At 37.5% G+C, this 16,114-nt stretch overlaps 1 protein-coding gene across 6 annotated transcripts in view; it reads left to right on the top strand.

Annotated features, from left to right (window-relative positions):
- HELZ (helicase with zinc finger) overlaps positions 1–16,114 on the top strand; it is a 152,963-nt gene that overhangs the window by 28,167 nt on the left and 108,682 nt on the right. For 4 of the 6 annotated variants that reach the window (XM_060133081.1, XM_060133086.1, XM_060133083.1 and 1 more), the window contains 3 exons: positions 9,002–9,126; positions 11,605–11,661; positions 15,777–15,828. In XM_060133081.1, coding sequence (XP_059989064.1) covers positions 9,002–9,126; positions 11,605–11,661; positions 15,777–15,828 — 234 coding nt within the window. Of the gene's footprint in view, positions 1–9,001; positions 9,127–11,604; positions 11,662–15,776; positions 15,829–16,114 lie in introns of those variants that run through there. The other 2 variants (XM_060133084.1, XM_060133087.1) reach the window with 2 other exon arrangements.

Raw genomic sequence — 16,114 nt, 5'->3', positions numbered from 1 at the left:
AAGAACATGGAAGTGCTTATTTAATGTATATAAACTTTGTCGTTTGAAATAGACATTTGGGAATATTGGCAAAGTTTACATGTGTATATTGCTAATTGTAGAGTTCTGCTTATATATTATGTACATGTAATTTTTTTTTCTTTTCACCTTTTGGTAACTTGTGTTTTTTTAAATTGAATTAAATTTAATTTTTTAAATTTTTTAAATTGTAAACCAAACAGTTGGTTTACAGTATTAGTTTCAAGTGTACAGCAAGCTTATTTTTATATAAGGTAATAAAATACCACAGTTAAGCAGTCAGTAATAAAAAGCAACACGAGAATCTCAATCTCTGTTAATTATTATATTGGTTTGTAACGCTAGATAGCCGGAATAGCTCCTGCCTTAATGGCCCCAGAGCTTTGTTTGAATTTTATGTACTAGAGTATCATCCTGGTGTCTGCTCCCTCACTGTCAGGCTATCAGTTTGCATTCCTTACAACTCTCAACATGCCTCATTGCAGCTACCCTCCCCCTCTTCTCCACTTGCTGCTTCTGACCCTGATTTCACTTTCTTAGGCAGGGATAGGAAACCAGACAGGCAATCTTTGTCATGGAGTTAAAAAACATTGAAACATTTTTTATTATGAAAAATTTAAAACATACAGGAAACTAGGAGAAAGAGTATAATAAACATTCATAGTCTCGAAACTTAGGTTGTAACCTTTTGCCATATTTACTTCATTAATTTTTTTCTGAACTATTTAAAAATAATTACAGACATCATGATATTTACTCCTAAATACTTTAGTATGCATCTCTAATAAAAAATAAGGTCATAACTGTATAACCACAATATTATTATTAACCTAATAAAAATGGCCATAATTCCCTAATATCCAAAACCGGTCCATAATCAGATTTACCTGGTTGTTCCCAAAATGTTTTTTTTTATGGCTGATTTGTTTAAGCCAGGAACTAATCAGAGTCATAAGATTTAATAGTTGGAATTCTACTTAAATAAGAAATAGGTTCTGAGTGAGGACTCAAGGGCATCCTGAAAATAAGCTGCACAGACTTTAAGTTCATGGAGTTTAGTTCTGAGTTTGGTGTTGTGTTCTGGAGAGGGAGGGTTGTCAAGCCAGTGACCACTGAGTAAGTGAGGTGGTCAAGTCTGTTTTCATTATCTGAACATACGCTGTATTTGGCGTAACAGGAAAACTTTCATAACATAAGGATTCTTTTTCTTCCTCTGAAATATTCATCATATAGGAAACTCACTTTTTTTTACACTAACAAAAGGGAATGAGGTAAATGGAGAAAGTGAAATCAAAAGATAGTCTTATCAGCTAAGAGTTTTGTGCTACATGTACTGTGTAGATCAAACTCAGTCATTATAACATCAATGAATACTTTTCATAAGGCTGCAAGATTTTTATTTTATTCTTTTTAGGCTGCAAGATTTTTAAACCCTAGGTGAGAGTGTCATTAATTTAAGAAATTAATGTAAACAAAGGAGTTTGGGCCATCAATTGATATTTATTATGTTGATAACTTGCCCTGTGAAGTAAGTGATTCAGTAACCAAAAAGCCCTGTTAAATAGATGCTGACTGTATTACAAAAGGCAAATTGATACGTGATTGATTGAACCTTCTATACTTTCCTTCTCTGAAGAGTTTTGATTAAATAGATTTTATATTTTATGGTAATTAAAAATGTTTTGGAAAAATAATTAATAGGGGTAACAATACTTATTCAGAATTATTTCTGAGTAAGACCCTCTGAAGTATTTTGTTTAATCACACTGTAATATCATTCCAGCTTTATGGGTGAGGAAACAGATTTTGTGAGATTAAGTAACTTGCTTAAGAGCATAGAGACAGTCCAGAGTGGAGCTGTGGTTTTGAAGTGAGGTCTTTGTGATCTGAAAGGCCATGCTCCTTCTCTTTATCCTAAGGTACAACCTATTTATTCTTTAGGGTTTTACAGACATTATTCTGTTGAGTGTAATAAACCTGGGGGGAAAAAAGGCAAATGGGTATTTTATATTCTAGAAATGAAAAACACTGAGGCTCCGGATCACGTAGACGATAGTGGAGCGGGACAGGAGTTTGGATCTTTAAGCCTCTAGTCCATCCAGTTTTTCCTGTTGACCAGAATGTTAAATAGAGATGCAGTTCAATAATATTTCTTAATTACTTGTTCTTTAGATCCACTTGCGGTAACTATTTAAAAAATTTCATGGGGCTTCCCTGGTGGCGCAGTGGTTGAGAGTCCGCCTGCCAATGCAGGGGACACGGGTTCGTGCCCTGGTCCGGGAAGATCCCACATGCCGCGGAGCGGCTGGGCCCATGAGCCATGGCCGTGAGCCTGCGCGTCCGGAGCCTGTGCTCCGCAACGGGAGAGGCCACAACACTGAGATGCCCGTGTACGGCCAAAAAAAAAAAAAAAATTTCATGTATATAAGCTTTATTTCTCCAACAGGAATTAAAAAAAAATTTTTTACTTTGAAATAATTATGGATTCACAGGAAGTTGCGAATATAGTACAGTGATCCCATGTACCTTTCCCCCCACTGGTTACATCTTGCATAACTGTAGTACAATATCAAAACCAGGAAGTTGACATTGGTTCAATGAATATGTGTAATTCTATTTCATTTTATTATGTGTAGATTCAGGTAACCACCAGCACAGTCCTGATGCAGAAGAGTTCCATCACAGTGAAGATCTCTCTTGTGCTACCCTTCGCAGTTACAGTCACTGTCTTCCCTCCCTGTGTAATCCCTGGCAGCCACTAATCTGTTCTCCACCTCCATAATTTTGTCATTTTGAAAATGCCACATAATGGAACCATATTGTACGTGATCTTTTTAAGGATGACTTTTTTTCTCTCACCGTGTGTTTGAGACCCATCCAAGTTCTTGTGTGTATCAGTAGTTCATCCATTTTTATGGCTGAGTAGTATTCCACAGCATGGCTGTACCACAGTTTGTTCTTCAGCAGGAGCCTAAGGCTTTCTGGAATAGGACCTTAACTTCCACTCTTCATTTCCCCATAATGCCTATTAACTGTTTTAAGTAAATTTCTTATATGTAAGTTGTTAGGGATAGAATATAAATCAGGAAAGTGTTTTTTTAATATTTAAGTTAAGTTGGAGACCATCCTCTGAGTATGCAGACTCCCTTTTTTCTTTTTGTTTTGCTGTACGCGGGCCTCTCACTGTTGTGGCCTCTCCCGTTGTGGAGCACAGGCTCCGGACGCGCAGGCTCAGCGGCCATGACTCACGGGCCCAGCCGCTCCGCGGCACGTGGGATCTTCCCGGACCGGGGCATGACGAACCCGCATCCCCTGCATCGGCAGGCGGACTCTCAGCCACTGCGCCACCAGGGAAGCCCCAGACTCTCTTTTGTATGAGTAGATATTTAAGTAAGCAATAGTCTTTGAACTACACCCTTTGAACTCAGTTGCAAGAGCCTCCATGGTTGTATGACTGTCTGTTCTAGACCTTTTCTTATTTATGCAGGGTGCCAGTTATAGTCATGAGCGACATTATAAATGTATTCCATGTTGTTTTTCACTCATAGAATAAATACTAGCATTAATTTTATATTAGCTCAAATTATATGTATACCATAAAAAGAGAAGATTTAAAATGAGTGGTACCTTGCCTTGTAAAATCTCAATAAAAACTATACCAAAACGGGCGGGGGGGTGGGGGGGACGGATGGACACTGACGGGCAGGATGACAGCACTGAAATTAAGGTTATTGTGAACACCTGAAAACATAGCCCTCTCACATAGTGCAAAGAAAATAGTCAGAAGAGGAGCAAAATGTCAGTTCTTCTCAGTAAGCAAATTATTTTTTTCAAAAGCAAGCAAATCAACCGTGGAAACAGTGAAGTAAGGGAGTGCCTTAGCAGAGGATTTTCTCTGAGTGCTTACAACGGACATAGAAAGACGTTGACTTCTGACGTTGACGTAAAGGCACTGAAAGCGTTTTAAGATAAAAAAATACAGTTAAGTTGATTTTTTAAAATAGAAACAACTTCTAGTTTTTTAATAAATTTTATTTATTTATTTATAGCTGCATTGGGTCTTGGTTGCTGCACTCAGGCTTTCTCCAGTTGCATCGAGCAGGGGTTAACTCTTCGTTGTGTGCACGGGCCTCTCACTGTGGAGGCTTCTCCTGTGGGGGAGCACAGGCTCCAGGCACGCGGGCTTCAGCAGTTGTGGCACACAGGCTCAGTTGCTTCGTGGCATGTGGGATCTTCCTGGACCAGGGCTCAAACCCGTGTCCCCTGCGTTGGCAGGTGGATTCTTAACCACCACACCACCAGGGAAGCCCCCTTCTTCCAGTTTTTGAACAGTTAACAGAGATTAACTTTCCTGTAATGCTACAGCAAATGCATCTTGGAAATTAGGGTTCTTTATAACGAGGAGGCTGAAGGCTCGGGAAGCAGCATGCTCGCTCTCTCTCTCTCTCTCTTTCTAATGCACACACAGTACAACAGGCTACTCAGGAGTCCAAGAGCCTTTACTCTGAGCTGCAGTTGAAGGAAAGAGTACTTCCAAAAATATACAATAAGGTCTCAGCTTCAAAGTTTATGGCACACACAAGAGGGCTGTAAAAGAGATGCAGAGATTTTTGTGACCAGGTTAAGGACTGAATACTGGAAGGAGCAGAGAGCAAGGTAGCAGGGATTTGGGGAAAAAGAAAAGAGAGAGAATGAGAGAGAGAGTATAGTATTTAAATCTGGAGATGAAATATTCAGAAGAGGTCTGTGTGATACCTGAGATTGAATACTGTTAAGGCTTTTCATTTTCCAAAAGCGTCTTATAAAGGAAACATTATATCTGCAAAAGACCTTGGTAGGAAGGACATAAAATGCCACAAAAGCTGTGGTCCGCATGTCTTCAAGTATTATGTATTACAATTGGAAGTAAAGAGAGGGCAAGGGGAAAAGGGGTTGAGACAGAGGAGAAGCATGGTGGGAAAAAAAAAAACTATTTGGAGAAATGGACCCGGGTGAGAGATTTGCCACAGAGTTCTTATTCTGGTTTACCTTATACTTCTTGTTACTTGTTACAAGTGGACATTTTAACCTGACTTAGGCCTTCTGCTGTTTGGAGTCTGTTCATAAACTCCTCCCCTAACCCCACCCCAATAGATGTTTGGCAATAAGTTTATTGCCCAAAAATTAAATGGCTGATATTTAGGAAAGGAATTTATTTATAAATTATAAATTTGTTTTATATATTTATTAAATGAATCTATTTCATTTTTGATTCAGTTCCTGATGTGTTGGTTCTGAGAATGTGATTATTTCCAAGTGGTGAATAGCTTCACTTTATTAATGACTCAAGGATTTAGTTTAATGGTAATTTTAAAATTTCTTTCAAAAAATTGGGAAAAATGCTACCTTGATTAGGCTATGCTCTTCAATAAAAGGCTTTAGAAATAACTAAGGACTTGATAAGAAAAATACCCTTTTATGGTCATGTTACTGAAAAAATACAGACTAATATTCAGCATTTACTGAACTTTAAGCTTGTTTTAAATTATCTTTCTCATTGCAGGTAATTCTTTACAGGCAAGGGGAATTACATTTTAATTGTTGATCCTCTCCTTTTGGTAGCCAGGGGCTGTCAAACACTTACAGAAGCTGTTTTTGTTGAAACAGTTGAATGAGTACTCCTTTAAGATTAGTCATATTCTGGTCCAAAATATTCCAAATAAGACATATTTCAAGTGTTAGAAAATCTTACAAAAACTTAAGAATGAGAAGGGATAGAGACTTGAATTTAGCAACGCAACTAAGGTGTTCAGATTTTTCCTTTGTAACTCCCAGGGGAAGGAAAGAGTTATGTGCTCACTGTAGAATTTCACAGATAGTTGGGGGAAGAGAATTTATTTGTAAGGAATCATAACTTTTTTACAGTTGCCCAAGATTAGGTTATGTTTTAATGTCATCTCTTTTGGCAAGTTCAATTATTATAGCTGAGGCAAGTTTAAGAATACACTAGGCCATACTTTGTTTTCTTTCAAGCTTTTTCAAGATGTTAAAGGTAATACAGGACCAGATTGGCAGCACTGCAATTTGATTCTATCATATGACACCATAGCAGGATAGCTTTTTATCTATAGTAGTTGACTGTTTCTTTGCCATAGTTCTTCATGTGGGATCCTACAAGACATAAACTGAATTGCATTTAAAGACAGCCGTTAGAAGAAAGTACATCAGTAGTGTTTCTTGTCTAAAATGTTTAGAGAGAAAAAGGGAAACATAATTTTGACAAATCTGGAGACATTTAGACATCAGTGTAATGGAAGAACTTTTCCAAAATAAAATTCAGCATATACCTTGTGCAAAACCAAAGATCTCTGCAAAGTGCTTGTAAAATATCATATCATTTAATACTCTTTAAACATGACATAGTCATCTGAGATTGAAATATTCTTACGTTTTTTTCATTTCCCTGAGACATTCTTCAGCTCTGGACAACTAGTTTCTTAATATCCCAATTACTGAAAAGGAACTAGGCTAGTTCCTCAACAGTTCTTAATACTATTTTATAATTTTTAGAGGGGAACGTAACATCTAGGGAACTCTTGAGGAGACTGTGCTAGATACTTCATATAATTAACACAGTTAGTCTTTACCACAACCTTATTAGGTAGCTACTGTCACCTCCATTTTACGGGGGAGGAAACAGGCTTAGCGAATGTGAGTGATCCAGACCTTGGTAAGACTGTCATGTTTCTTCAGAGCGTTTTATTAATGCTTGCATTATATTATTTGATCCTTGCAGCACATTTTTTCATCTTGCAGTTCTACAGATGACCACACTGAGGACCAGAGAGATAAAATGACTTTTGCCGAAGGTCATATTTAAGTAGTTTCAGGAATAGTAAGATCTGGGGGGAGATGTGGGCTTACTGTGGAATTTTCTGAGTTGCTCAAGACATTCTTAAGGATGCTCCGTTGTTGTTATTCATGTATTGGAATTGTCAGTTGAGGAGATAAGTGATCTGTAACATGGATGCTGTGACAGCAGGTTGGTCTAAACTGAAAGTAATTGAATAAAACCTTCTTGGATACAGAGACTGCAACTTTCAATTTAATAATCTGATTCAATAAAGTATATATGTAGAAAGATGTTTAATACAGTGTTCTTTTTTGTGTTTTTTTTTTTTTTGCGGTACGCGGGCCTCTGGCTGCTGTGGCTTCTCCCGTTGCGGAGCACAGGCTCCGGACACGCAGGCCCAGCGGCCATGGCTCACGGGCCCAGCCGCTCCGCGGCATGTGGGATCTTCCCGGACCGGGGCAGGAACCCATGTCCCCTGCATCGGCAGGCGGACTCTCAACCGCTGCGCCACCAGGGAAGCCCCATACAGTGTTCTTTTTAATAGTTAAAAATTGGAACTGTTCTGGATCAAGGGAATAGTTAAGTAAATTGATGTATCTACTTGATGGAACATTATATAGCTAATAAAATGATAAATATAAACACTGTAATATGGAAAATACTGAATATGTCAAGGGGAAGTAAAGTAGGATATAAACTGTTATATCAGTTACAGTCATGTAAAAATTATGTAAATATTGATCAGAATTTGAAGAGAACATGAATAAGTGAAAACAGTTTTTTGGTTGAGTGGTGAGTTTATGGTGAACTTCTGTGTAGAATTTTATTAGTGTGCTTTTGTTATGTTATTTGGGTAATAAAAAAATTGAACCATATAACAAAAGGATATATTCAGTACAACCAAAATAAATACATTAAGAACAGGGATTCCCTGGTGGCACAGTGGTTAAGAATCCGCCTGCCAATGCAGGAGACATGGGTTCGAGCCCTGGTCCGGGAAGATCCCACATGCTGCGGAGCAGCTAAGCCTGTGCGCCACAACTACTGAGCCTGCGCTCTAGAGCCCGCGAGCCACAACTGCTGAGCCAGCATGCCACAACTACTGAAGCCTGTGCGCCTAGAGCCCGTGCTCTGCAACAAGAGAAGCCACCGCAATGAGAAGCCCGCGCACCGCAACGAAGAGTAGCCCCTGCTCACCGCAACTAGAGAAAGCCCACAGGCAGCAATGAAGACCCAACGCAGCCAAAAATAAATAAATAAAATAATTACATTTATTAAAAAATATATATATATATTAAGGACGGACCCAATGGACTTTAAATGCAGTATATTATATTGATACTTAAACAAAACATTTCCTTGAAAATAATTAGAAAAAATGCAATTTCCAAAATATTTTCTTTCAGCAAATTATCTTTTTGCAAAGGAAGCTGAAGTGTGTATAAACTAAAAATAGAATCTTGGACTTAGCAGTAAAGAGAAAGGTACAGATTGTTTTACTGGTTGAACCATTAGCAGTTGTGGGAAATCATCTCAAATGACATGGCATAAAAATGAGTATATTCTGTATTGTTAGAAATATGTTCTCCTTGTGATTGTATTAAATTAAGTCAGTAAACCCTTGCAGATAAATTGGGTAGCATTTTCTCTGGCCATTTGACCATTGGGTTCTTAGTTAATCTTGCTGGTTTTGATAAAAGCTAATTCTTAATTACTTAGGAATTTCAAAATATTGAGGTTTGCAGTTTCTATTCTTACGCATTTTAATGGCACTGCGTCTCTTTGTCAAAAATGCAAGAACTTTATTCAGCGAATATCTATCTCTGCAGTTTAAAAGCCCTCATTTACCCAGACATCATAGGTTGAACAGTATTTTCACTGGAGAGCTGTAAGATTAATTCTCCTCATGATTTTGTGGTGATCCTACCTGACTATAGGCTGTAGTAGGTTAGGTATGTTGATTGTCCCATTTTTTTTCTTGGCTTTATGCATGTCATGGACAGAACTGAAACATCACTGCCTTCCTCTAGCAGTTATAGTTATTCTTTTAGTATGAAAGAAGTCATGCTTGGGATAGTGTGCTAATAATAAAATTGAGAAAAATGTGTATCGAATGTTACGCGGTTAATGATGGCTGTTCTTTCATGACAGTGCTGGGAGAAGGACTGGCCAAGGGAGATGGTACCTTTCAAGCAGTACTTTGCTGCATGCAGCTTAAAGGAAAGCTCCAACTTGTATCCAGCATTCTTGCCAAGTCACTGACAGGAGAGTCCCTGGTATGTTGATGAGTTCTAAATTTGAATGTCTGAAAACGGATTCATCCATTTGACTCCTTAGGTGTATTACCTACGTTCCTCTAGGTTCTGTCAGAAATCAAAGTTTGTAAGTATCTTGAGATGCTTATTTCTCTTCAACAAACTGATGTTTAATCATTGGATTCTTGTAGTTTGTGATAATATATATAAGAGTTGGAGATATTTTTTAAGCTTTGAAAGTATAGAATAACTAAATGATTTTCTTTAAAGGTATAATTTAACAGAACCTGGAAATATTTTTGACTTTTAAAATGCTCCTGTGGACATATGATCTTATAGGGTTCTTAAATTCAACAATTTATTTTATAAAATGCTTAAGTTTATCTAAACTAAGTAATAATTACTATTGTTTCTGAAGATGTCATATGTGTAAGTTAATATTCATGACTGCTCTGATGGAGTTATCTAATTCTTTTCAGACTTTGGGATAAATGTTTGTATGTAGTATATAATTTTTGAGAGTTTTTGTCTGTTTTTGGATGAGATAATTGAAAGACTACTTTTTTTGTACTTTAGAGTTGGCAATCTATAGAAATTGGAAGAAAAGAGATATTATAACTTTTTTTTACCAGTTGGTAACTGTTACAGAATTGGCTGATATTTTTCAGGAATCATAATGAAAAACAGTGAAAGCAAGAAAATATATGTATACTTTGTTATACAGCATGAATTCTCTATACTTTTATTCTGAATTAACATAAATTGTGGAAAGCAGGAGCAAAGTTGTGTTTTCACTGCAAATAAATATATATTTGGTAAAAAAAAAATGGAGATTAGGAAAGTACTTTGTATATTGTTGAGTGTAATGTAATGACCCGTCTCAGAGGGTAATTTAGTTATTTTCTAAGGAATTATTTTGCTGTGAATTGTTTAGTTGGTTTAACAGTATTTTTGGATGTCACCATTTTAACAAATGAATATAAAAGCTAAGATGTGTTATTAATGTAGCAAAATTGTATGGGTATTTAGTTCTAAATAGATGATAAAGAATAGCTCTCTTCTTTATTATTTAGATAATTCTATCCTTAAGGAACTTTTCTATATAAGTTAAGCATATTACACCGTTTTACCTGTTGGATTTTTACTTATTTTATTATTTTTTAATTTTTTGAGGTATAATTGCTTCACAGTGTTGTGCTAGTTTCTGCTGTACAGCGAAGTGAAATAGCCACACATATTTCCCCCTGACCCCAACTTCTGGATTTCCCCCCCATCTAGGTCACCACAGAGCATAGTGTAGTAGTCACCACAGAGCTGTACAGCAGGCTCTCAACTAGTTATCTGTTCCATACACAGCAGTGTATACATGTCAGTCCTAATCTCCCAATTCATCCCAGCCCCCCTTTCCCCCCTTGGTGTCCATACGTTTGTTCTCTACGTCTGTGTCTCTATTTCTGCTTTGCAGATAGGTTCATCTGTACCACTTTTCTCGATTCCACATATATGCATTAATATATGGTATTTGTTTTTCTCTTTCTGACTTACTTCACTCTGTATGACAGTCTCTAGGTCCATCCACATCTCTACAAATGACCCAGTTTCATTCCTTTTAATGTCGGAGTAATATTCCGTTGTATATATGTACCACATCTTCTTTATCCATTCATCTGTTGATGGACATTTAGGTTGCTTCCATGACCTGGCTATTGTAAACAGTGCTGCAATTAACATTGTGGTACATGACTCTTTCTGAATTATGGTTTTCTCAGGGTATATGCCCAGGAGTGGGATTGGTGGGTCATATGGTAGTTCTATTCTTAGTTTTTTAAGGAACCTCCATACTGTTCTCCATAGTGGCTGTATCAACTTACATACCCACCAACAGTGTAGGAGGGTTCCCTTTTCTCCACACCTTCTCCAGCATTTATTGTTTGTAGATTTTTAAATTTAAAATTAGGAAGAAGCAATTTGCTTTCAAATCTCAAGTGAAATTTGAATTTCAGAAGAGTGAATGTTTTATGTATTTTCCTTCAACAGCTTTGTTAATGAACCATCTTTAAGTAGTGTGATCATTGTATGTGAATCTGAGTCATAAGTAACTGAGTTCACCATTTTGTGAATCTAGCCTATTAGTTTTAGGAAAAAGGAGTTTTAAAAAGTTGAGGTTAAAAAACAAGTTGAGGTTTATTTTTTTCTTTACTTACTCTATCTTGCTCTTCAGTGATACCCTTTGTGAATATTTTATTGAATTAATCTTAAATTCTTAGGCAAGGTGAATACAGTGTTTTAGGGCACACTGTATCTTTTGTCCTGTTAATCTTTTTAACTTTGCGCATAGGTGGTTAGCTTTATCATCATCTCTATGATAGTAATGGTAATGAGGATGGGAGATGAGTTTTCTTTTTACAGATGAACCTTAGAAACAGCTGAAGAGTTAAGTCCCCATAGTAAAGAACTAATACACTACTTGGTTTTTCCATTTTTCATTTGCCGTTTCAGAATGGGATGGTAACAAAAGATTTGACAAGACTAAAAATACTTCTCACAGAAACGGAGGTAAGACTATTTCAGTGGATCTCTTTGGGAAGAGTTTAACGCAGTCTGGCTAGTACGTGTTCTTTATTAAAATTTGGAAAATCACTGGGCATCAGCAAGGCTTTAAAGATGGGGTACTGCAACCTTTAGACTTTCCGTAACCAGGCTTGGTCCCGTCCTAGGAACTTTGCTTCCTGTCAACGTGCCTCTGCATCCCAGGTCTTCTGTTTTGTCCCTAATTTTTGTTAGCTGCCTCTGGCCAATAAATGGAAAGATAATGGGGAAATTTTAGTTTTTAACTACATCTGGCTATTAGAAAATTCTGTTTTTAATAGTGAGATACTCCTCAAGCCTTCTGTGTTTTTAAGTAACTAATGGAAGTCTGTGATTTGAGGAGGTTTTTTAGGGAGTGAGTTTAGCTGGTGGAAATAATGTGTATCAGGGTAAATGGTAAACGAAAATGTGCTCTGGTGAAGCAGTTGAAGGCTGGGGACAGCAGTGGCACGTAAAAGGCCCATGGCTTTGTAAGTCTCACATTTCTATTCCTCATATAAAAGTATTTTTATTTAGATGTCTCATTTTAAAAATAGCCATTTTTGTCAGTTTTTATCATAAATGGAAGCCCATGTAAAGTGATCGATTGGTTGGCTTATTTATTTAAAAAGTGGCGCCTACTGTGTGCTAGGTATTATGCTTGGTGCTGAGGATACAGCACTGAACAAGACACTCATGGTCCTTGTCGTCTGGGAGGTTAGAGTCTTGGGGAGGAGATAGACGATAAATACATAAATTAATTAAACAAGTATAGGTATAATTCGCATTGAGGTAAGTGGTATGAGGGAAAAGAATAAGCTTTCTGTGATGGGGAAAGAATAAGCTTTCTGTGATGGAAAAATAACTGGCGTGGTGGTGAGGGGACGAGACACTTAAGCTGAGTTGAGAATGGAGAAGGTGCTGGTCTCGTGGAGAGTGCGATAAGGGTGCTCCCATCAGGCCAAGAGGATGAGAAGAGCCCCCAGGTGTAAACCTTGACCTCCTGTAGATTACTTTCCCACTTCAAATCTAATCATACATCGCAGTTCATACCAAAAAATAAGTAAGCAAAGAAGATAGTCATCGTGAATTATATAAGCTGCATAAAGATACTGTTTGTTTTGCTACAATTAAATATAGCCTTTTAAAAAAATGTTATTTTCTTGGTCTTATGTTATCTTATTATGAATTAACTGAGAATCAATAAGCTCTAATTAACTTCAAAGCCATTTCCCTTCTAGTATATATGTAGTCTTTTAATTTCTAAGAAGTAAAATATGACAGTTATAAGTGTTTTAGACTTTTAAAATGAGAACATAAAATAAGATGATTTGGGGCCTTGTTCTCCTCTTTTATTACCTTAGTTGAATTAGCAGCTTTACATCTGATAATCATACACAAATATATATAAAATTTTATTTTTAATATTTATAATGCTGTTATGTATAAGGTCACAAATATTACTTGACTCTCATTTTGTGACTGTACTTTTGGAATAAGTGACTTAAATTTTGTTTATAATTTCTTTTCTGTGTAACCAGAGTAGTAGTATTTTTGGTTAGTGAACTGGTACTATTAAAAAATCCATCTAGAAAAAGTTAACAAACAATGATACCCTTACTTATTATTGCACCTGACGTATTTAAAAATAGCAACAATTTGTTATTTAAAGATTGGGCTGAGCTGATGTTTAACCTGTAAATGCTGGTGGATTAGAATAAAGACATGGAACTAAAGGCTGACTAATGGAAAGAAAAACAACGCATATTCTTTAGAAAAATTTCAAATATCCAATCAATAGATTTGATTGTAAATTTACAGGAATTCTAGCAGTGTGAACTTCGGCTGCCTTCCCTGAAGGTCTCAGTAAAGACTGAAAATCACAAACTAATTGATGTTGCCCTTCTGTCTTAGGGTCTGAGCATATAAAAAGGGTGTTAAAAAAACAAAACTAAACACAGTACCAGGAAACTAAAAGCCACAGTGGCCAAATATTCAGCCCAGGCTTGAGCTTCTCATTTTTACCAGCTCTTCTGATGAGGATGTGCTGTTCACCAGACCCCACCAGACTGAGAACTACAGTGTCAGCACATGCATACTCTGCCCGTTTGCAGATTGTTGTAGATGCTGACTCACTAAATACACCACGTATGTTTCCCTTCTGACAGTTATAAATGCTTTAAGCTTCATTTCATCACCAAAACATTTTTCCCCATTTTTTCTCACATATTTGGTAAATTTATTTTGATAAATTTTTTTAGAGGAGATACTTTCAATTTATACTTGAAGTGAATTTTTAGCTCTTATAAATTCTGTGCAGTTAGAATCATATTTTAAGGGCTACTGTGGGACTATGCTGCTTAGATCTTGCTTATAGAATTTTAAAGGATCTTTTAATATACCTTTTTGGTGCGCATAGAGTCCTTATAATGTTAATAATTACTCCTGATTTATTTGTTAGCTTATGTATTCTTATATTCAGTCCTCATTTTACAAAAAGAATGGGTTGTCTTTAAAAACTTGTTAGTAAGTAGTTTGAGAATCAGAAGGCATTTTCCTGTTGAAACAGTATTATGGTGATTTAGTTCCAGCCCAACCTAAAAAGGGTCCAATTTAATCAGTGACATGTAAATTATGGTGATATTATTGTTTCAGTTATACCCAATTAGCATTTATGCCATTCTTTCTATGGTACAAGACATTCCAAATATCATCTTGGGATACCGTTTCCTCCTTCTCATTCAGTTCAACATTTACTGAGTGCGTGTGCTCTTCAAGGTTCTTTGCATTTTGGAAAGCTGAGAAATCCATGAAAAACAATCTGAAGGGCCAGCCCAAGATGTGCATAGCTAATGTACCCACAGGGCAGCCTGTGGTCAGCAGGTTCTGTAATGGAAGTACAAGCAGGGAAAGGAGAGATAAACACCCTGCAGGGAAACCAGGGAGGCTAGTGTCAGAACTGAAGTTAAAGGATAGAGGCAGCTAAGTAAAGACCCAGGAGTGACTTGGTACAATAAGTTGGCAGTCAGTTGGTTCAGGGGTAGATGAGACAAGTAGTAATGATGCTCTTACCTAGGATAGTGGCGGGGGCGTTGAGTATGAGACAGACATGAGAGGCATTCTAGACCTGGTTGGGCAAAGATTTGGAGAATACTCGGAGCAGGACAGAGTCTGACTTTCAGGGTTTCAGCCTGGCTCTTTTGGGGGAAGATGAATCCATTCACTTGAGGTAAGCAGCACTGAAGGAAGATGAGCTTTGGGGTTAAAGTTGATGAATTTTATTTAAACATACTGTGTTTGAAGTGCATGGGCGGTCATCCATCCATCTACCCATCCCCCCATCCATCCAGATTTACTGAGCATTCATTATGTGCCGGATCCTCTGAGGCGCAGGAATGCAGAAAGGCAGTTGCAGGCTGTTGACAGTGGGTCTGTGCATGGCTGACAGTGACCCAGCATGTAAAATGCTATAGGATAGTTAAGCGGCACTTAACTATTCTCTAGCTGGCACTCAGTTGAAATTGGGGGTGTGGAGCTTAGAGTAAAGTTATAGCCAAAGGGGCAGATGGAGGTCTTACCTGCATTCGAGGGGTCGAGAAAGCCAAGAAGTCAGGGTGAGTGGGTCCCCAGCCATGGGCTCCACTGTGGGAGAAGGTCTCATCCTAGAGCAGCGAGGGGGACTCGGCCAGGATATGCTCCCAGGTCCTGCAGTGGTGGTGGTGCTGCACTTGATGCAGGAGAAGTGGCTGGTCACACTGTAGGCGTTAGCAGAGGAGAGTGCAGTACATACACGGATGGAAGGTGCTACTCCACGGGGTTCAGGGCTGGGGACTGAGACTTCTCTTGCACCCAGGTAATTTTTATGTAGGGAAGGAATCTCTATCAGTTTCCTTAATGAGGACCACAGAAGTACTTCTTTTCCATACTTACATATGGAAACTAGAGCAAAGAGCAAAAAACACCGTTTGCATATTAATGTTTATTAAAAATTTCTAAATATTCAATCTAAAGCTTTTTAAAAAATATTTAAAATTTCCAACTTTAATTCAACATCAACTAGTTATTTCTTATTATAAAAATTTCTTTCATTTGAAAAATTGCAGACAGCAACTGGTAATGTCCTCCCTGGATATCACGTGGAAGACTTAGAAGAGGGTAAGTACGAAACTTCATAACTTCTGGTAGCTGTGATTTTGAGCATTGCTTCTTTATTGATTATTGGGAGGAAATTTCTGAGTTAGATTACATGTTAGTGGAGGTACAGGAGAGAATATAAAGATATAACTTAAGAAGTAGTGCGGATGGAAGCAGTTCATTCACTAGCCCCTGTCATGGAGTTATAGAGTACGGAGATGGGAGGTAACCCCGGAAGTGACCTATTTTACCTTCTTTCCTCCATGTGCGCAGTTCTGAACTTGAATGAACCCTGCTCTTAGCAATC

Source organism: Lagenorhynchus albirostris, chromosome 20 (assembly GCF_949774975.1).
Source record: "Lagenorhynchus albirostris chromosome 20, mLagAlb1.1, whole genome shotgun sequence".
NCBI classification, from domain to species: domain Eukaryota; kingdom Metazoa; phylum Chordata; class Mammalia; order Artiodactyla; family Delphinidae; genus Lagenorhynchus; species Lagenorhynchus albirostris.
Note: the sequence above shows the minus strand (reverse complement) of the source record. Positions and strands in the feature narration are given on the sequence as shown.